The following is a 23,036-nucleotide window of genomic DNA, read 5'->3' as shown; positions in this document are numbered from 1 at the left end:
CTTTTTTTTTTGTAAAAAACGCGTGTCGAAGCCAGTAAAGTCATATCGAATTCTTTAAAAACATTAGATTTCGTGACACCAATCCCATTTGACACCAACCCTTGAAATGTAATATATGGCCTATCATTAAGGAAACTAGTTAACAATAAGACCAAAAAAGAAAAAGGAAAGATTAAGTAACACTTATTTTTTTCGAAAAAAATTTACTTCCAAAGACACGAAAGCCATTAATTACACAATGAAAGAAATGAGTAGGTTCATTTATTCTTCCAAAGGAAGCCACTGAGACCTGCAATTATTCACAATTTGTCTTTCGTCTACAAAAAGAACGTCAAATATGACAAAAGTCGAAAATTCAATTACTTTTTTTTGTAAAAAAACCCGTGTCGAAGCCAGTAAAGTCATAACGACTTCTTTAAAAACATTAGATTTCGTGACACCAGTCGTTTTGGACACCTTCACTTGAAATGTATTATATGGCCTCTCATTAATGAAACTAGGTAACAATAAGATCAAAAAAGAAAAAGGAAAGATTAAGTAACACTTACATTTTTTTGGAAAAAATTTATTTCCAAAGAGATGAAAGCCATTAATTACAAATATAAAAATTTGAATAGGTTCGTTCATTCTTCCAAAAAAAGCCCGTGGGACGTGCAATTATCCAGAATATGTCTTACGTCTACAAAAAGAACGTCAAATATGACAAAGATCAAAAATTAATTTACTTTTTTTTGTAAAAAATCCGTGTCGAAGCCAGTAAAGTCATAACCAATTCTTTAAAAACATTAGATTTTGTTACATCAAACCCTTTTGACACCTTCCTCTGACAAAAAAATGTCATCTTTAAACTTTAATTAACGAGACCAGGTGACAAACAGACAATAAAAGGATCAAAAATGCGACGTTAAAGTGTTTTTTTTTCATTTTGGCAAAAAACTGTTTTCAAAGTTATGAAAGCCATCAGCCATCTACTAATATCAAAAAATGGGCTCATCTGCTTTTCCATGAAAAGCCAATCAAAACGGATCCTTAAACAGGAAATTATATAGACTAAAAAGACAAAGACACAGCTGAAGACAAAATTACAAAATTCATTTAAATTCTTCGAGAAAGTATTGTCGAAGCGGTAAAGAACCCAATCTATATCTTTAAGGATTTAAATATTATCAATTGTGCGTTAATTTGAACTGGTTTAATGTGATATATGAACTGCCAATATCGCGATAACTTGACAAAACTAGAAAACATGAAAATGGGCAATTACCTAAAAATAAAAAAAAAAATGCTAATCTAGTAGTATCAAAGCCGGAACACCATAACTTAAAGCGTAAAATCGCAATAAAGACCAATTTTGAGTTCAGTAGAAAGAAGGAGCACTCTATGGTTGCTTACACTAAGCTACAAATTTACTAAATTAAGAGAAAAATGGAGGCAAATTTCAATAAGCCATTTTTGATTAAAAACCAAATATTTTAAAAGTCAAAGCGACAAGAAGCTTTCAAGCAATCAACTAGATAAATTAAATTGGAGCTAAATAGGAAGCCAATATGACCTATCACTAGTGAGTTTTGATTTGAGATGTTCTGTTATTTAGTTAATATAAATTAGATTGAATTTTTTATATAAAAAACCGACTGATGACAATCCGAATTTTTTTTGTATTGTAACGGTCCAAGATTGGTACAAAACTATTCAAATTTGGTACTAAAAACTGATTGTACATCAGTAATATTTAGTTTTTCGAATGTCATAGTTATAGATATTTTGTTAGTTATAAAATCGAAAAATAAATGCTGCTTTTTTTTATAATCAATGAAAAAAGTCAGCAAAAATCGGCAAAGTTTTAATTACAGAGCACTCTCAACGGAAGTTGAAGTAGAATCAGCCCCCTTTTCAGTCTACAAAGATTGTGTTTGTGGTGTTTGGGTGTGCACTTCCAGCAAAATTACTCAGAGTGGACTAAAGACACTTATTTTTTGGTGTTTTTGATGATAAAGTCTGAATTTTGTGAAATATTTAGCCGGAATTTGTGACAAAAAAAATTCAATAAAAACAACCGACAGTTTAAAACAAAATCAACAACATTTTCTTGAAAGTTTTTTCAAATTTTTGCAACATTGGCGAAGTTTTAGTCAAAAATTCCGAAAAAAAAGAATAAAATCAACGGAATTCACTCTATTTTCTCGAAAGTTTAAACCTCGGTATCTCCCTGTAAAAAAACGAAAATCAAAAAAATCTCTAAATTCCCTATTCTACGCTGGACAAGCTTTCTAACGATACCAGTCTCAACTCTCTACGATGAATATATCGATCGGCCAAAATTGACTGAACAAAAAAACCCATTTGAGTATATAGTTCCTCACCCCTCAAGAGGGGTCAGAACAAAATGTTCTGCTCATTTTTTTAAATAAACTATCCCAGAATGAAGCTATCCATCTGATAATGATCGAGGCCTATAATCACATTGCACCGCAAAAGCAGAAATAAAACGACTTCTTTATTCTTTACGAAATTAATTCATTCTTTCTGATTCTTTATTGTTACCAAATTCCGCAAATTGTAAGTCCCATGTTTTAACACAGCAAAATGAAAAATTTAGTTCCACGATCTGTCAAATTTGACCAGGCTTCACTTCGATGTGTAATATATTGTATATTTTGTGACTCATTCTGTGTTCTGCGACTCATCGTTATGTTGGCAGCATCATACCAAACAATTTTATAATCTTCAAATTAGGTTAGAAATTTGTAATAGCAAAGAGTTACCCTGATTGTCCTCCATGTTGAGTCGTTTTCTCAAAAATAATTTTCATTAGTGACTTTAATACAGCTGATCCTCTGATATACGAGAAGTATGAATACCACAGACTGCAACAAACTACATTTTGATGAAGAAGAATGAAATATTGTTTGTTGTATCATCATATTTTGCGGAGATAGATAAAACTTTAGCTAATAAGTCTTTGAATCAAAAAGCTAGGTTTCTAAAATAAAGGAGATTGGAGAAAAAAGGGATCTATCTGACGATAATACAGTTGAGAAAACATATTTGGAACAACAAAAGTACTCTCAGTTAAATCTTGTTGAGGTGACTTTTTGAAAACTAAAAGATATTAAAATCAAAATTTAGCTTTCCTGTAGTTACCAAGGATCAAAGTTACTAAAAGAGGTGCAAATTTTTTAATTCGGTTTACTTTTAGCTGATGTTGACAGCGAGCTTCCTCCAGATTATTACATTGAAAACTAACTTTTAGACCACATTCGTCCACTTAAACCAAAAAAATAAACAGACGTGTTTTAACATGGGAACAAGTTCAAATAAACCTTCATCAGGTTATCGTCAGTTGCAAACACCAGATAAAACAAACCTAATTGAGTATCCCTCGTACAGAATTATTCTTAGTCAAATGCAAAAGACTAAATGAAACAACATCGTAGAAAATGAACGTCTGGAATTCCTATTTCGCACGCAGTTATTAAAAATTATATTGCTAGTTATATTACTCTTTGGTAGGTCGCATTTCTAGATATTTTGTAATAACATAAACAAAACAGAATGAAAAAAGTTAGCAGATAAAGATCAGACAGGTTAAGGTGCCATCTGGAAGTGAGCTCTGATCAGACCGTGCCAGACGCAAATAACCTCTGATGAGACCATAACGGAACAAAGTGTCAACTGATCAGAGTGAAAGGCACTCAAAACACCGTGCGCGCTCGGAGCGCTTTCAAAGTTGTCTGATCAGAAGTTGCCGGACGGAAATGACATCTGATCAGACTGAAATCAGACAATTGTCCAGACGATTGTGCACTCAAAATGACTTCTGATCAGACTATTGTGCGCTTGAGATCGCCTCTGATCAGACTCAATTGCTCTCGAAATAGTCTGATCAGTGAATGGTTTTCACTATGAACGAATCTAATTATTTTGCTATAATATATTCATTTGACAAAAATTGATGTTTGTAGTCTCAAATTCATCAAGGAAAAGTCGATTCCAAAAGTTTTCCCAATGAAAAGAAAACCAACTGCTGAGAAAAAAAATTAAGTATGCCATTAGTGCATATTCCTGACTCAATTTGATGCATTTAGACAGTTTTACATAAAATACCTCTTAAAGGGAACGGCGTTCGATGTCAGCTGGACCCCTTTGGTTCTGTGATACCTGACGTATATTTATTTCCTTAATTTCATTGATGCAGTAAATCTTATACGATGTCCTAAATTTAGTTCATTTATTTTAACCTTCAATAATTTGTTCAATTTGTATCTTATGATCTTTCGTCAACTGTCTGCTTAGTTTCCCGCTCCGTGATCAGACATGTCTGATCACGGATTCACATTGCTCTTGAGTGCTTTATGTTTTCCAATTTCATTCTCTTGATATTCTGCAATTCAAATCAGTTCTGCAAATCTTCTTTTGAAATCCCGCTCTGCGAGTAAACGCAAGAAAATTGAATTTGGATCTCGCTCCGCGAATCGACAATTAATATTCTTTTTCTTTCCCTATACTTGCACCGCAAATCACTAGGCTAAATGGAATAAATACAACATGGCGCAGTCAGCAACCAAAAGAACACCCCTTGGAATTGACCCTTTCTGGGACAAACCAACACCGGATCCCCCCTTCGCTGGGAGAAGTGAAGGGTACAGTACAAACTGGCACTCTTGGCCAAAGAAAACATCATTTTGGACACGCTACTCGGTCCAAAACCAGAAATGGTAGAGCTACCTCTAGAGCCAATCTACGAAGAGACAATAGTGGGTGCATCTGCACCATCAGAGAGGGAAAGGAACGCGCGCAACGCGCAGCAAAAGATGAACTGGCAAAACAAATGTCAACGCTTAATTGAGGTGGGCATCATGTGCGGCGACAAACCGTGGTCGTTGGCAGACCGCAAAACAGTCTCTCTCCTCTATCTGAGCATCGGGATAGAGGGACGTCGCATCCTTAACTGTAAGAACCCGCTCATCATGATTGACACTCTATCTACTATTAACTTTTGGAAGATCGTGGAGGAAGCGTTCATCCGCTCACGCAACATAACGTTTGACCGACATGTTTTTTTAATTACAAAACAGCTTAGGGGAGAAAGAGTTGAACATTTCTACGGTAAACTAAAAGAATTGGCGGAAAACTGCGATTTTGAAAAAAAAAGAGGAGACTCTAATTCGAGATGTTTTCATCACCAATCTGATTGACCCTGAAATCCAAAAGGAACTCTTAAAACAAACGGTCAAACCGCGACATACGTTAGAACTCGCAATTAATATGGAACTCGGGATGCGGAATCAACATCAGATACAGCAACATAATAAAAACGTTGTTCCGGCAAATGTTAAAGCCGTTCAGTTCAATAATAACTCACGAAAACCGTATTGGCAGAACAATAACATTGTCTCAAAACAAAATAATCGATCAACACTCTATTGTTCCAATTGTGGTTGAGTTTAGCTCCCAAATCATCGTGAAAAATGCATTGCTAAAGTGATAACGTGCAATAATTGGGGGTTACTAAACCACTTTGCGAAGGTGTTGTCGTAAACAACTGAAGAACACAAACACAAAGCCACAAGACTCTAAGGAAAAGATGGTTCGTGTGGTAGACGAAGAGCCACACCCGGAGGACTCTGTAAATTTCGTTCAACCAGCAAAACTCTACGAATCAGACTACAGCAGTGGAGAAGAGGATAACACGGTCGCAAGGATTGAAACGGCGGCAGAAAAAGTCGAACCACTCAATATGCCCCTCAAGATCGGCAATGTCAATACAACTCTACTCGTGGACTCCGGGAGTGCATGCAGTATACTTATCCATTTACTCGCGTTAGAAGTGGTACAAAGCAGCCCCCATGCTTTCTGGATTCATGAATCAACACCACCACAACTACGGAACTTTTTGAATGAACCCATACAAGTAGAGGGGAAAATTCAAGCCCCTGTTACAAGCAAAGGCTGGGTATGTGATACAGCCAACTTCACAGTCGTAGCCGACGGTATAAAGTCCTTAATGGGTCGTGATTTGTTCGACCAACTTGGAGTTGCTGTAACTCAGTCTACATTTCTAAAAGGTAACAGTATCAACAACATTGCATCTCCTGAATTTAAAGAACAGATAGCCAAAATTTTTCCTGGTTTGGTATCACGTATTGGAAGATCTAAAAGTCATGTAGCAAAATCTAAATTTCATAAAGATTTTCAACCTAGACACTAAAAAGGTAGACGTATTCCCATCAATCTCCAAGACAAAGTTAATGCGGAACTTAGAAAATTGCTAGCTGAAAAACATATTATAAAACTTTCAAGCTGTCCGGATAATTATTTTATATCACCCATTGAAGTTACGGTTAAAAAAGACTGAACGATAAAGCTTGCACTGGATTCAAAAGTTTTAAATAAATCTATTCACAAGAACAAATATCAGGTGCCAAACATTGATACGCTAATCCAATCAATATCTCAACAAATAAGTGCTCCTGCGTCGCAAAACATCACGTACTTTTCTACGATCGATTTGAAATACGCATACAGCCAATTAAATTTGGACACTAATACCGCTAATCATCGCAACTTTAATATCATTAGTGGAGATATGACTGGCACTTATAGATATCAAACAGGATTCTACGGACTTACAGATATGCCAGCTGAATTTCAAAAAGCTATGGACTACACTCTAATTGGTTTGGAAAATACATATTGCTTTTTGGATGATATCCTGATAGTTAGCAAAGGTTCTTTGGATGAACACAAAAATTATGTAATGAAATGTCTCTAACGTTTAGACGACGAAAATCTTAGGATAAATCTTCCTAAATGTCATTTTGGTAAATTAGAAATTGATTGGCTTGGTTATCATATTTCACAATTGGGTATCTCGCCTCTCGAATCTAAAACCGCTGCGATTTTGGCTCTTGAAGCCCCGAAAATTTTAAAGAAACTCCGTTCATTTTTGGGATCTGTTCATTACATTGGAAAATTCATCCCTAATCTCGCTCAAATAAGTCATCTTCTCCGTCCGTTACTGCGAAAGTCTTCGAAATTCATTTGGACAGCAGAACATGAGAACTGTTTTTAAGAAATTAAAACTCGCATAGCGAACGCCACTGCAAATAGTCACTACAATCCGCAACTCGAAACACGCGTAAAATGTGACGCGTCCCGCTCTGGCCTTTGGCGCTGCTCTTGAACATTTAACGGTAGATGGGTGGAAACCAATTGCATTTGCGTCTTGATTTTTAAATTCTTGTGAGGAACGCTATAGCGTAAATAAACTTGAACTTTTGGGTGTAGTCTGGTCAACAGAATATTTCAAAAATTACCTATATGGATAACATTTTAAAGTGATTACAGATCATCGCGCACTTCTCTCAATTATGAAAGAACATAGATCAAATAAGTCATATAACAGTAGATTGACCCGCTGGGTCGATCGCCTCCTTCCATTTCAATTTGATATTGAACACCTTCCTGGGGCAAAAATGGGTTTGGTAGATTATATCTCCCGAAATCAGTCCCAAAAAGCTAAAAAGATTTCCTCATATGACGAAGAATTTATTGTTGCAAAACTTAAATTAATCTCGGAATCATTTAACGCATTAGAGTTAAATACCAAATATTCCGCATCACATTTACACCAGTTATTAACACATCATACTCTCGCTAGGCAGAACACATCTAAAACTAAGATACATGAAGACGCATCGCAAATTACACCTAAATTTGAGTCCAATACCAATTCAATAATGTCAATCAGCACTCATGCTATCCGAGTAAGCGAACATGTAATTAGCAATTCACTCGCCCCGCGAGATCAAGCCTCAAATAGTATTTGTCGATTAAACAATTTAGATTCTGTAACACCCGCGTCACAAAATCCACTTTGCACCTCTCTCGCTCTGCAAAACACCAGCAACAGCAAACAATTACTCCAAATTAGGAATAAAGTGACATTCGCGCAGCGCGAGCATCAAATTACTCAATCACAAATCCCGCCAATTAAATCACATTCCACAAATAGCTCTAAAAGTCATCAACCAAAATTAAAATCAGTGCTTTCTGCCCCTTGTAACTCTAGAAATCAGCTGCATCCTCCTAAACTCAAAAAATTTAATCAATCACTATCTGTATCTCAATACGTTAACTCAATAAATAGTAAAATGCCTTCTAAAAAGAGTATAACCCGAGTTAGATTTAACGATGCCTCCCGTGCAGCGGATCAACAATCCACAAGTGGAAATACAACTCGCCCCGCAAGTACGCGATCCAATTTGTCAAACAACTCTCGCACGGCGAATCAAACGACGCAAAACTCAAGTACATCCCGCGAAGCAAGTACGCCACTTAATACTACCCCAACATCCCCAACCCATTCATCGAACGCCCGCACCCCCTTAACCCCTAGCCCGCATGTACCTACCTTCGAGTATTTAGTGTCGAAAATATTTAGTCCCTAATAGCTTCGCTAACCAGTAATGACGCGGTATTAAAAGAGGTCAGAGATTGTATTTTGACCAACGACGAAAGCCGTTTAAAAGCAATCAATCTCTATATCCACTCATATTGGAGGGACCTCCACGTGCGTTCCCGGTGCGTTTGCATAGACGAACGAGTGGCTATTCCGAATGTGCTACGCGAAGCGCTCATTGATGACATTCATTTAAGCCACCCGGGCACCTGGGGCATGATCTGTATGGCTATACATTGCTGGTGGCTTTACATGCACCGTGAGTTAATCGTCAAGGCCACTGAGTGCAAACCCTGAACGGCAATCGGTAAGAACCTTAAATCAGTTATTCCCGCCAAGCAATTCACTCCCCACATACCATGTGTAGAACCAAATCAAGAAATTCAAATTGATTTTGGGGGACCAATTTTTGATGAAAAGGGCAATGAAGTGTACTTTTTGGCAGTAATTGATCGTTTCTCTAAATACCCAACTGCATATATTTTTGAAAAAGCTAATGGACCGAACGTTCTGAATATTTTGGACATGTATATTAAAACTCATGGAATCCCAAGATCTATCCGTTTAGACCAAGCAAAATGTTTAGTTGGAAATCAAGTAAAGACTTTTTGTAACAAAAACAACATTGAAATCATCGAAACACCTGTAAATAATCATCGTGCTATCGGGTTGGTGGAACGACTGATTCAAACAATTAAGAATAGACTTGCATGTATTAAAGAAGAGAAATTATCTACACGCGCCTTTCATGTAAAGCATGCATTAAAGATATTAATTCACCAATTGCGAATATGTAAACAAAGAACAACAAAGACCTCGCCGATCGCAGAGGACCTAGATCCGGCGAGAAAACTGCGGAGGAGCTGATTCACAGCCATATAAAAGAATTCACCCGAAAACAAAAGGTTGATAAAAAACTGAAACATCGAAGGAGAGAACCGGGCAGCGGGGTTTCGTCTACGAAATCCAATATATCACGCGCAATGCGGGGACGAATCCCGAAAAAACCAAACTTTTCCGCGATGCGAAATCAGCAAACAACATTTTCACTTAGCGAACAACACGCATCGACATCTACTGCTCCGGCACCAGCACCTCAAGATACGCGAACATCAGATCGCACTCGTCGAAGCCCATCCTATTATGCATTCGAAACTTCCCCGCCAAATTCGGATATCCTGCCTCCACCAAAGCGACCCCGCCGAGCGGGAGATGTGGAAAGTTTCGCACCACCAGATACTATCGTAGAGTCAGTGCAACAAATCGCTGAAAACCAAACAGAGGAATTAAACGTATCTCCTTGTATTGGCCAGGTATCACCACCCGCACCTCGAAATACACCTCTACTCTACATGGATACCCCAACGCTGGTACGATCGACGACGGCACTGGATGCGGAGGAACAGAACTCAGCTAATGAAGAGTGGAATATATAAACTAGTCTAAAACTGCAAAACACTTCATATTTTATTAATTACCGTATTTTTAGCTATGATAACCAGTACATATATTGATATTATCTATTTAACCGGGGATCTTGTATTAATTTAAAAATATTGTTATTATTTATATTTCGAAAATTGTATTCTACTTTTTTTCTTGATGCAAAGGGTATGTGATACCTGACGTATATTTATTTCCTTAATTTCATTGATGCAGTAAATCTTATACGATGTCCTGAATTTAGTTCATTTATTTTAACCTTCAATAATTTGTTCAATTTGTATCTTATGATCTTTCGTCAACTGTCTGCTTAGTTTCCCGCTCCGTGATCAGACATGTCTGATCACGGATTCACGTTGCTCTTGAGTGCTTTATGTTTTCCAATTTCATTCTCTTGATATTCTGCAATTCAAATCAGTTCTGCAAATCTTCTTTTGAACTCCCGCTCCGCGAGTAAACGCAAGAGAAAATTGAATTTGGATCTCGAACCGCGAATCGACAATTAATATTCTTTCCGCATACTTGCACCGCAAATCACTACGCTAAATAGAATAAGTACGACAGGTTCTGATCATAGGCATCAAACTCTAAACGTGTCTCTGATCAGAAAGCTGCTTTTTTGTTGCCTTTTGGCCGAGCTAACATCTCTCAGTAAAAATATACAAAAAATCGAAAGGAAAACAATGCGATCTAAATGGTCTCTGATCAGATCCAATTGCGCTCAAAATCTTTGATCAGACTAATGTGCGCTGGAATCCGCTTCTGATTGGGCCATTACCATCCGGAAGTGACCTCTGATCAGACCTTCCCCAGCCCGAAGTGACAACTGATCAAACTATTGTGCGCCCGAACCAAATGCCAGACCCCGTAATCTTGGCCTGGAGACACACCGTGTGCGTTGGTCTTGGGTCTGATCAGAGGTCAATTCAGTGTGGCACCTCAACTTGGGCATGCCTCCTTTCAAGTTCTCAGCAAAATTCTTTTTGCTGAAATAAGAGACAAAAAGAAGTTGAGTGGGAGTTGAAAAGAAACGATTTTCACTGCCAACTTTCTTCCATTCTTGTTTTTAACTAGGAGTTTCTAGTTTTTCATTATACTTTGTAGAAGACAGCAAATCCTTTCTTAATTCGGATTTGTGAAGCATTTGCTATCTTTTTAATGATTAAAATATCTATCGGTGCGTGAAAGTGTTTGATTTGAATAGCAAAATTGAATTGAATCCCCTATTCAAAGACTATGAGAGCAGAAATGATATTTTTGTGCAGCTTTGAATTGGAGTTTTCGTAGAAAAAGTGTATTTTCTTCATTATTGTTTGGTTTTGTATTTCTTAAAATAATTAAAAGTATGGCGTTTTTATCAGAACTACCCAAGCTCAGAGGGGAACAGTAGTGCATTTTCTAAAGATTATCAAGTTCTTTTTAACAGTTTTTAGTTGCAATATCTATCAATTTCTAATGAAAACAAAGCTATACGTTTTCAGATTTCATCATCGAAATTAAGATAAAAATAATCTTCGTCGTCCTGATCTTCATCCAGGGTCTGCGTTTGCTGATTTTCCGTCTGATCCTCATCGAGCCGTTGAGATCCAGAAATATCGGGGAATGTAAACTGCGAAGGTATATTATCATTTTGTTGGCTAATGAAGTCATTCTGACTTCGATCGTAACTGTCAAGGTGTTCTTCACTTCCAACGTGGCTTAGCATTCCAGCAAGACTATAAGAACCATCATAACTACTTTGCATAGAACTTCTTGCTTCAGAACCTGCGCTGCTACCTTGATCTTTCACAGACGTTACTTGATAAGCCATTCCGGGTTGACTTGTATGAAGTCGATGATCGGCAAGACTTCGAAAATTGTCGTGATTTTGACGATCTGGCGTATTTTCGGGGGTTCCTCTAGTCTCTTGCTGATTACTTGAGTTAGGGGAGCCAAAATTTACCTGATCTTCCGACATTAACCTTTCATCGAGACCTTCAAAAGCTTCTAAATCTGGGCTATTTTCAACTGTTCGAAAGGGTTCACTGTTTTCTGAATCATCTGCAAGTTGGGCATCATTACTGTGTGGCAAATCGTCGTTTTGATCGGCATCCAGATTTGAAATATCTTCCTGGCTACGAATGGGTTCCAGACTGAACAAATCTTCCCAATTTTCAGGAACCCCTTGATCTTGGGGGTCTTCTGGAACTCGAGGAGCTGTGAAACTTTGGTAAGTATCGGATGTTCGAGTATCTTCATGACTGCGACGAAGCTCATAGTTTTGATGATAGAAGGAACCACCAGGTAGCTCATGGGTTCTACGCAATTCATGTGATCGACGACGCCCTTCTAATGGACTCCGGTTATCGAGGCTGTAACGTTGTTCCCATCTTCTAGGAATTTCAAAACTTCGACGAAATTCCTGATTATCAGGAAGGCGGTGAAAGACATGAGAATCATCTTGGCTTCGAGAGCGGTGATCTGAACGGCGACCAGCTCCGGTTTCAGATTGTGGCTCCCAAATTGGAAAATTTTCAGGGCTGTGATGAAGATCAAAACCTTCAAGTTGCTCTGAGGTCTCAGGATTTCCTGGATCAGGATTAATTTGAGGAAGACGGTCCTCCAAATTAAAGCGTTCTTCCAAATTTTGACGGCTGTCTGAAACTTCATCTCCTCCTCTTGAACCCAAACACTCCTGGTAATCACCCGACAGATGTACTTCAGAACTGTGTGCATCTTGAGTAACTTGAATGTCATAATAGCGGCTACTTTCGCCTGAGTTATGGCGACCTTCAGATAATTCAAGGTCATCATGACTGCGGCGTCCCTGTGAACTCTGGCGACCTTCAGAAACTTCAGGGTGATCATGACTGCGGCGTCCCTCTGAACTCTGGCGACCTTCAGAAACTTCAAGGTGATCATGTCTGCGACGTTCTCCGGAACCTCGTCCATCTGAAGTATATGGAATGCTATCTTCAAAAAATCGAGGCTCGAGCTGGCGGGGGTTGAAAAATCTATCTCCAAGATCTCTTTGCCCGCTATGGTCTTCAAATGATTCTGATCTATCGTTATCAGAATCAACCTCAGGATCTCGATTGTAATTGGAGGAATGGGAGTTTCCTCCATCAAGAAAATCTCTTGATTCACGATCTTCTGGAGTGGGAAGGGCTTCAAAAATATAGCGCTCAGACGAGATCTCAGATTCATCGCTAAGGATGCCCGAGCCTGAGCGAGTTTCCGGGCTTCGATTATCCTCAGAAACCTCACTGCGGCTATAAACTTGTGGCACTTCTGGAAATCCAGGATACTCAGAAGTTTGTGGGTTTTGTATTCTTGAAAGATTGAGAAAAAGAGGACTATCAAAGGTTCCACCTTCTCCGCGGCTTTGAATGTCTTCATTTCCTGGACTAAATTCAAAATTATAGCTTGGTCCCCCACTTTGAGGTGACACAAAACTTTGACTAGAACTAGAGGAACTGGAAGAACTCTGATAATGAGAACTTTGTGGCCCATCATATGTTCTGTGGTATCCGGAGCTGCTTTCTCCTGCTTCGTGGGATTGTTGACCTTCAAAACTTTCATGTGTGCGTTCAAAAATTGGCAGCTTTTCGTGACTCCCACGCGCCGCTTCACTTTGATCTTGGCCGAGCTCTTCAACTATGGGAATTGTTTCCTTTCTATACGAGAGAATATATCATATTTAATAATGATTTAGCAGCTCTTATACTTATATCAAGCACCCCGACCCCGTTTGAGTATTAATTTCTCTGAAAGTATCTTATTAGCTAATAAGAGACCGCGTCTCCCATTATACATTTTTCGTAGTAGATGTACAAGGTCATATAGGATTTGTACTATTTCCTGGTTGTCATCAAAGTTCGTAGTCATTGTATAACTAAAAAGAATGGTTAGGCATAGAGTATAAATAAACCTTGCGTAAAATATGCTTCATTTTGTTCATATAAGCTCATTAGGATTTTTGTCCACAGGGATGTTAACTCTTAAACTCTTACATCGAATTGCCCCCGTCACCCTCCACTCATCAAATAACCCAACCAAAACTACCCCCCCCCCCATCTCCCACATTACCCTCCCCCCCCCCCCCAAAGGATTTACAAATTATTTTGGGGGATTTGTCCCTATTTTTGGAATCATATTTTTGGGAGTAAATGCTGCATCTCATTTTGGGGTTAAAAGTTCGACATCAGGGAATTGAAGGAAACAGTTCCCTATGTCCTCCTGTTCATGCTCTTCCTCAAGTTCTTCAATCGGATGACTAATCGGATGTTCAGCGCAAATCCAAGGCTGACTTTTGCACATTATGTTGTGCTTGAACCATGAAAAAGTCAGCTCGCTTTCCAACCGCTGATGTGGAAAAATTCGAGGTGCCACCCCCTCCATTGCAGGAAATGCGAATCTGTAAAGTGGTCGGATAGCTCCAGTGATTGGAGCCAGACCTCCGGAACCGAAACCGACTTCGACAATGAAATTGAGACATAAAGCCGTATCATACACTGCCTGGAACAAAATTCTATTGACACGTTTTCTGATGGCCGTTTCGAAATAGACCCTTGCAAGCTGAACAAAAATGACTAGACCCTTGCAAGCGGATCAAAGATGTGATGCAGTTTTTGCTTTTTTAACTTCTCTTTCAAGAATTTAGTTGGGTCGGAACACTAATTTCAATAGTTGAGCTTTGTGCTTAAAATCAAGTGATATTTTTTTTTGAAATGTTCCGACTGCTTCTCAGCACTGAGATACATAAAGTTTAATGTGTTTTAATTGGAATGAATAATTTAACTCTTCCTCTAAAACATATGAACTGAAAGAGAACTTTACGCAGTAAATTACAGTAAGAATTTGTCATTTATTGATGAAAAAGCTACAACCTACAAATGTTTTTTTCCGGAAAATTAAGTTTTTGAAAGCGCAAACTACGCAACGGGAATCAAATTTTTTAATCAATTTTGAATATTGTTCCGCGGAATCCAACAGTCTGATATTTTCCAGAGAAAAATGTTAATAAAATTTAACGTTCATTCCATTTTTTAAAGTGCACGATGGAAACTAACAATAAGTTTTATCTTTAGATGAACATCTAAGACTCCAGCAATAATTATTTAAAATCTGATTAGCTGAAAGACATTTGAGTTCCCGGACCACTTTGCGATCAAAAGCTTCAACGCTACAATAACTGATTTTTTTGTTTTTCATCGTCATCTGCGTTGATCATGGACTGAAGTAATTATTGTGTTTTTTGGTCTTTACTCTTTTATTGCTAATTCAAATAATAATTAGAGAAATTCAAAAATGAATAGTGGACTGTTTTATTGCCTTACAAAAGAGTAATGTTTGTAAATTTTATATCAGTTAGTTCTTGCATAGATTTTTATGTAGAAAAATTTTAAAAATTTGTAATGAAATTTTCAACATTTGATAATTATGCAGTGTTTGTCAAAAAAATGTCTATAAAGCTATTTTTAACCAGAAACTAATTCGTTCAAAAATTAAGGTAAGTTAGACAAATAATAAACATTCAGTTTTGATCCATGAAATGGGTTTGCTTTCAACCTAAGTTCTATTGGCAATTGTTCAAAATTAACCCCGTTTGGTTTGTAATAGAAAAATAATTTGAACAATCTTTCAGTTTCTACGTCAATATAGTAAATTGTTCTCTTGCAATTTTTTGTAGCAAAAAGTGAGCGAAATGAAAAGAAAGATAAAATAAAAAATCAGTAATAGTTTGTTGCCAAGAAAACGCCAATTTACTCAGTTGAAAGATGCTTTTCAAGAATGCGGATTTTTTTTAGCAAAATCTAATTTTATATGTCAAGATGTCTCAACAAATTATCCTAGCAATATAATGATTAGGTATGCCAACTTTCTTGACGAGCACATTAAAGTCTTGCATATCTCTCTCAAAAAGAATCCAATTTTGCTTGTGTGGTGAAACCTCTTCTGTTGCAAAAAATTGTTCCAGTAGAGAAAACAATTTATATCTGCAGATCCATTTTTGAGTTAGTTCGGAACAATGCCCGAGACAGTGCCAGATATTTTATTATATTTAACGTAATTTGAAACTTTTGAGAACCAATTCCTCTTTGAGATTTATCTATGCATTTTTATTCTTCTTTTTTGACTCGGCTTACCTTCAACTATTTTTTGTCTTAAATTTGAAATGGTTAATTTTGGTATAGTGTGCAAAAACAAAATGTTGATTTTAATTACACATGAACTGCGAATATTAATAAACAAATAACTTTTTTAATCGCGTTAAAACTTGTAAGTCTCTTGCAACATCTTACAAGGCGATTGATCGCAATGCGAATTTCGCTACGGAACACTTGAAAACTTTTTATTATATTTTTCAGAATGGTTATCCTGTATGCATTTGCAATTACTTGCCAGAAAGTTACAAGCCGATGCATCGGACTGCAAATTTATCTGTCAAAACCATGCAATTTCTTACAATCTAACCAATCTAGCAATCTGTACGACAAAACAATAAAACGTCGCTGCATGTGAATGTACACATATTCATGGCATCCGCAGAATAAAAATATCAACAACAGGAAATTGATCGTGTAAGCTTAATTTTTTCTTGCAAGTGACACAGGTGTAGGTCATGTAATAAAAACCGTTTTATCAACTTAGGTCGCATTATGTTATTGTGTTATGTTAAACAAACTGTGTAACTATTTCCCACGCTCCTTCTACAGTAAATGATAGAGTATTAAACTGAAAGAAATATTTAAAATTGGGCTCGACTGGAACGAGCTCACAAGAAGCTTTCTAGATGTTATTCCACTTTCAAGTTCTTACAAGTTAACTATCTCCTGCAAGCAACAAAGTTGCAAGTACTGACAAGTTAACGGCTCTTTTCTGTTTTTGCCCCCCACGTCCGTTTGCACCCCCCACTTATACAAGTTATAGCATATTGGTTGCATTTCGTACACTTACATATACAATATAGAAACGGCATTTACAATTTAATTATGCAGCGAAGGTTTAAAATTAAGATGTATATGGTAATCAAACTTTGCTTATAATGCAAGCAGACAAGGAATAATCGTGTTTTTAATATTTTTCGCTTTTCTTCCGCAAGAATAGCTCTATGGTACTAATTTTTTTGACAACCGGAATCAAAAATTTATCCATTCATCTACCGGTACCGGCAATTTATTATGACTAAAATAAAGGATTTCTAAGGACCAAAAAGAACATATTTGGGGGGTGCAAATAGACAGGCTATATAAGGCTGGGGGGCAATAACAGAAAAGAGCCTAATCATTTTTTGCCCCGGAATAGTAGCCACCTTTAGTGCATTAAAGCAAAACTAAGATATGTACCCTTATGTAGTTGAGTGGTTTGTTGTCTTCGTTCGGGTAATCAGTCAGTTTTCTCCAATAATCCTCAGGTGACATTTTCAGGATGTCATGGCCAAGGTGAACATAAGTTTGTATTTGAGATGTGCAACAATGCTCTGAAACCAGGAAGTGCATTTATTATTTTGAATAATGTTAGAATAAATTCTTTCCATTGAAACCACAACGAATTTTGTTATTTCAAACAAATATCGACGATTATCTTGCAAACACTACTAAAGATCTTCAGAAAAAATTCTAAAAATAGCATATATTTGCAAACATTTGTGCTAAATTTGCAATATAATCCACCTTTTTCTTGGAACACTTTGGAAATATCCCACCTTTCTTCTTAGGCAAAAACTTTAAGGGAAAATTAGCTTCAGGGGAAAATAAGCTTGTTAAATTGGAAGAGATAACTATATAATATTGCTATTGAGAGAACCGTCGTGAATAGTGGTCTTGTCTGTTTTTTGTGCTTCATCAGTTTCTGTGATCACCAGTGATGGTCTATTATAAAACTTCTAAAAGAATTTACATCAACACCCGAAGGGCCTTTATCCGCGGAAAACGAAATCAGCAAGACGAGCCATAGAGACAAATCAAAATTAACTTCTTTTTTGTTTGAGGAAAAAAATGGTTACTTTGAAAGTTACTGCGTTGTCAAGATAAGATGCTTTTCTTGCAAAAGTCTTATCGTTATATCTGCAATAGCACCTGATATATTGTAAGACCGCTTCGCAATTTTGCAAGATAACTTTCAAAGTTCCTCTTCAGGTTGTAATGCCCATTCTAACAACCTTACGGAACAATAAAAATAATAAATTTAATTAATTTTGAAAGTTGAAAATCCTCAGTCTCAATGGCTTGCAGTTGTGCAAAATAAAGAAAAATTGTTGTGCGAAATTTTTTCTTGGTTTTGTCCTTTTTGCTCAGTTTAAAACGTCGATTTTCAAAAATAATCTCGATTTTAAGCATAAAAAATTGTTCATTTGTGGAAAAACAATTGTTGACAGTTTATAAATTATAAAAAGTTAGCTCATGTGAAAAAGGGGATGATATTGAAGTAAATGAATATGAAACAAATTTTCTGAAGAGCTTTTAATGATATAGCAGCAGATTAGATTTTTTTTAAGCTGAATAAAGCGACCAACTGTGTTTATTGTCATGCTGAAGCTATTTAACTATTAGTTTAAATTTCGAAAATTAATTAAACTACTTTAAGTCTGATTTAGGAGTCTGACGAGAAACGTGTCAGATTTAACTGGCCACAGATTACTAACATTGGAAAGCTTCATTCACATTGAAAGCTTGGAAAGCTTCATTAACATTGGAAAGCTTCATTCACAAAGAGCCTAATCATTTTTTGCCCCGGAATAGTAGCCACCTTTAGTGCATTAAAGCAAAACTAAGATATGTACCCTTATGTAGTTGAGTGGTTTGTTGTCTTCGTTCGGGTAATCAGTCAGTTTTCTCCAATAATCCTCAGGTGACATTTTCAGGATGTCATGGCCAAGGTGAACATAAGTTTGTATTTGAGATGTGCAACAATGCTCTGAAACCAGGAAGTGCATTTATTATTTTGAATAATGTTAGAATAAATTCTTTCCATTGAAACCACAACGAATTTTGTTATTTCAAACAAATATCGACGATTATCTTGCAAACACTACTAAAGATCTTCAGAAAAAATTCTAAAAATAGCATATATTTGCAAACATTTGTGCTAAATTTGCAATATAATCCACCTTTTTCTTGGAAAACTTTGGAAATATCCCACCTTTCTTCTTAGGCAAAAACTTTAAGGGAAAATTAGCTTCAGGGGAAAATAAGCTTGTTAAATTGGAAGAGATAACTATATAATACTTGCTATTGAGAGAACCGTCGTGAATAGTGGTCTTGTCTGTTTTTTGTGCTTCATCAGTTTCTGTGATCACCAGTGATGGTCTATTATAAAACTTCTAAAAGAATTTACATCAACACCCGAAGGGCCTTTATCCGCGGAAAACGAAATCAGCAAGACGAGCCATAGAGACAAACCAAAATTAACTTCTTTTTTGTTTGAGGAAAAAAATGGTTACTTTGAAAGTTACTGCGTTGTCAAGATAAGATGCTTTTCTTGCAAAAGTCTTATCGTTATATCTGCAATAGCACCTGATATATTGTAAGACCGCTTCGCAATTTTGCAAGATAACTTTCAAAGTTCCTCTTCAGGTTGTAATGCCCATTCTAACAACCTTACGGAACAATAAAAATAATAAATTTAATTAATTTTGAAAGTTGAAAATCCTCAGTCTCAATGGCTTGCAGTTGTGCAAAATAAAGAAAAATTGTTGTGCGAAATTTTTTCTTGGTTTTGTCCTTTTTGCTCAGTTTAAAACGTCGATTTTCAAAAATAATCTCGATTTTAAGCATAAAAAATTGTTCATTTGTGGAAAAACAATTGTTGACAGTTTATAAATTATAAAAAGTTAGCTCATGTGAAAAAGGGGATGATATTGAAGTAAATGAATATGAAACAAATTTTCTGAAGAGCTTTTAATGATATAGCAGCAGATTAGATTTTTTTAAAGCTGAATAAAGCGACCAACTGTGTTTATTGTCATGCTGAAGCTATTTAACTATTAGTTTAAATTTCGAAAATTAATTAAACTACTTGAAGTCTGATTTAGGAGTCTGACGAGAAACGTGTCAGATTTAACTGGCCACAGATTACTAACATTGGAAAGCTTCATTCACATTACGGCCATATTCTTGCTCCAATTTCTTTGCTTGAAAAATTGTTTTCCTGATCAGGAAAACTTTTGCTCAAAAAGACATAAGTGAGATTTCGGAAGTAATTAAACCTTTTGCCAACTAATGACGGAATTTTTTAAATTATATGAACAGTGTTATCTTCCTTCAACTATGAGAGTTACTGAAGAAAAGAGCCTTTTTATTGTTCTATTGTTTGAGTAATGATGCTTTTCAGACTTGAATTTTCTAGATAGTTTTTTAAGAAAAAAATTTGAGATTGGCCGAACGGCAAACTTTCGAAATGCAACTATCTAAAAATTTTTTTAAGTTTTGCTAAGGTTAATTATTCTTTCCAGCACAAACAACTTTGTTTATCTGGAGTAGAAGTGGCTAACGTGGAGAGAAAGAACTACAGATATGTACCAAATGAAAATAATTTTTTTGGAAAACAATCAGCAATGGCACTCTTCTTTGCCACGTTAAATAAAACTTTTTCACATAGGCTCAAAACAACAATAAATTTGTCTGTGGTGTTCTTAAAAAAGATTTAAAGACATTGGGAAACTTTAGACAGATGTTTTCACCTCCGTAATTTACCCTAATTAAAATAAAAATACAAACAAACATACACATACCTATCAAAACAACAAGAATTTCAGAAAATTATTAGCTTGATGGTGAAATAGGGAAACAAATATTAAATTGATATTCGAAATTCGCCTTTTTCGAAACAAAATTTTGATTTCAATTTCACGTATTAGAGATAAAATGGATACGGAGTTTGACAAGGAATTTCATGGCTACATAAAAAGTGCGAATTTTCTTCCACAGTCTACTCGATGTTTTGAGAAAAAAATACCATCTTCCTTCTTCTTTTTTAGTTATTTGTTGGGCGTGAAGCAAGTTCCATTTGAAAAACTTGTATTTGAAACAGAAGATAACTTATGAAAACCTTAAAAAGACTTATAAAAAACAAACATTTTTAAACATTTTTTTTCGTTTTATCATTGAAATGTGCAGTAATCAGTGGAAAAAGGCTGAATTTGAAAAATTGTATTGTGCATCGTTAGCCTGCAAATGTAAGAGAAGAAAAAAAGGTACCTACCCCGTTCGATGTCCTCGAGAATAGATAAAAACAGAAGAACACTGCAAATATTTAGGCTTTTATGTTGGTTCAGAATTGAGTTTTCAAATTTAACTCAATAAGTTTCTCTCAAAAGTTGTGATAGCCATACGATCAATACATATTGTTTGTCGTCAAATACCACTTCGAGCACGATTATTGTTGTTCATTTTCCTAGTACTTTCATATTTAAATGAGTTATTTTTTTTAAATTCATAGATTTTCATCCTTACAACGGTTAAACACGCGGATGAAATGGGGGAATTCAAGCATGCTGCATTGGAAAAAACTTGAAAGGTCAAGTGGTCTTTTAAAGAAATCAGAAATTTTACCAGTAAAATGGCTCATCACTCAATTGACTGTCTCGATATTAAAAGGCGATACTGTTTTCAGAAAAACATTTCGTACAGATAAGTTTTGCCGAGGGGGGAAGAGGGGAGGGAGGGGTAATGTTTTGTTGAAGAAAAAATTGCAGCACAGAACAATTGATCACATTTAAAGCAAGTAACCGTTCTTTTCAAAAAAATTATATTCTAAAATGGAATAAAAATACTGCTTGAATACCGAATAGTAAAATCTCTAAAATAAATTTTAAAAAATTGCCAAAACTGCACCTGCTTCAGCAATTTAAAATGTTACCATTCGGAAGAATAATTATTTACTTCAAAATTTATTTTTATGCTTTACAGCAAACGGAATCCTTAATTTTGATATAAATAGTTGTACTGGAGAATCAAATTTATATATTATTCCAAACTGGTTATAAAAGTAACTTACTTGTTAATTCAGAAAATGCATCGAGGGGTGCGGTGAGTTCAAAAGTACACGAGGTAAAGTCTGATCATAAACCGAGCCAAAGACTTAAAAGAGCCTAAAATTCTATCAAGGATGCTCGTTAATGTGCGTTCGCACATGATGTTCCCACCCGAGCTCATCTACACTTTTGACTTAATTGTCAACCAAATGAAAATATAATAAAAATAGATGTTTGAGTTTAAAAAAAAATTAAAAACCTAACTACTTATTGAATTACATAATGCAATGCCTCATTACAGCGCTGACGAGAGCTTCCATTGAAAAAACTACAGAAAATAACAAACAACAGAAGAAGCAAAAACAAAAATATCACGGCAAAAATTAAATATCTAATTTTGAACGCACCTAGTAATAACGCCAAAATGCAATCGTATAAAACCTCAACTGCGCAAATTTAATTGTTCATACTATACAGCAGATGGAAGTTTTCCTTAATCAGACTAGGTAACAAAGTCGACAAAAGGAAATAATAAGGCGAAATTGATAAATAAGTCAACATTTTTATACCAAATAATTTCTAAAGTCCTAAAAATCAATAGTTTTAACAAAATGATTCTTAATAAATTTACTAAACATTCATTAAGAAACCAATAATAACTGTTGTTGGTTATATTAAGCCATAGGAACGGAATACAGAAGCAGAAAACTCAAAATTTAAACAATTTGGGAAAACACAAATTTTTAAAGCCATTAAAATCATTAGCTATTATCTGAAAACTATGATTTCTCCCTTCTATTTTCATTCAAACTAATGCAACTAAAATTATAATGAAAGACTAAATAAGTGCATTTGGGCCACATTTGAAAATCATTGGGATCTGTTATTACGCGATTGTGCTAATTGACGAGAAAAAGAAACACAAGTACACCACTAAAACTTTTATTTAAACGCATATTGTCCGCATACAAAACATCAGGTACGACATGATATCACTGGAATATTAAATATTTCGAATACAAGAAATTGAATGAGACCTCCCAATGATGAGAATAAGCTACAAGTTGGCAAGAAAACCACATAAACTGAAAAGTTTAAAAAATTATTGAAAATGTATAATATCATTAACTTTGAGACTATTCGCTACAAAATGACTGCCTTGGGTAACATCAA

General features: G+C 35.8%; 1 protein-coding gene across 1 annotated transcript in view; it reads right to left on the bottom strand.

Moving 5' to 3' along the window:
- Nucleotides 1-14,065: 14,065 nt before the first annotated feature.
- Nucleotides 14,066-23,036, bottom strand: part of LOC142347949 (uncharacterized) — a 58,246-nt gene continuing 49,275 nt past the window's right edge. The window contains exons 4-7 of the mRNA XM_075399114.1: nt 18,672-18,805; nt 17,696-17,774; nt 17,236-17,369; nt 14,066-14,404 (exon numbers count right to left, since the gene is read on the bottom strand). Coding sequence (XP_075255229.1) covers nt 14,066-14,404; nt 17,236-17,369; nt 17,696-17,774; nt 18,672-18,805 — 686 coding nt within the window. The remainder of the gene's footprint in view (nt 14,405-17,235; nt 17,370-17,695; nt 17,775-18,671; nt 18,806-23,036) is intronic.

Source organism: Convolutriloba macropyga, chromosome 10, assembly GCF_964194025.1.
Source record: "Convolutriloba macropyga chromosome 10, txConMacr16.3, whole genome shotgun sequence".
NCBI classification, from domain to species: domain Eukaryota; kingdom Metazoa; phylum Xenacoelomorpha; order Acoela; family Convolutidae; genus Convolutriloba; species Convolutriloba macropyga.
The sequence above is the reverse complement of the archived record's forward strand: the minus strand, read 5'-3'. Positions and strand labels throughout refer to the sequence as shown.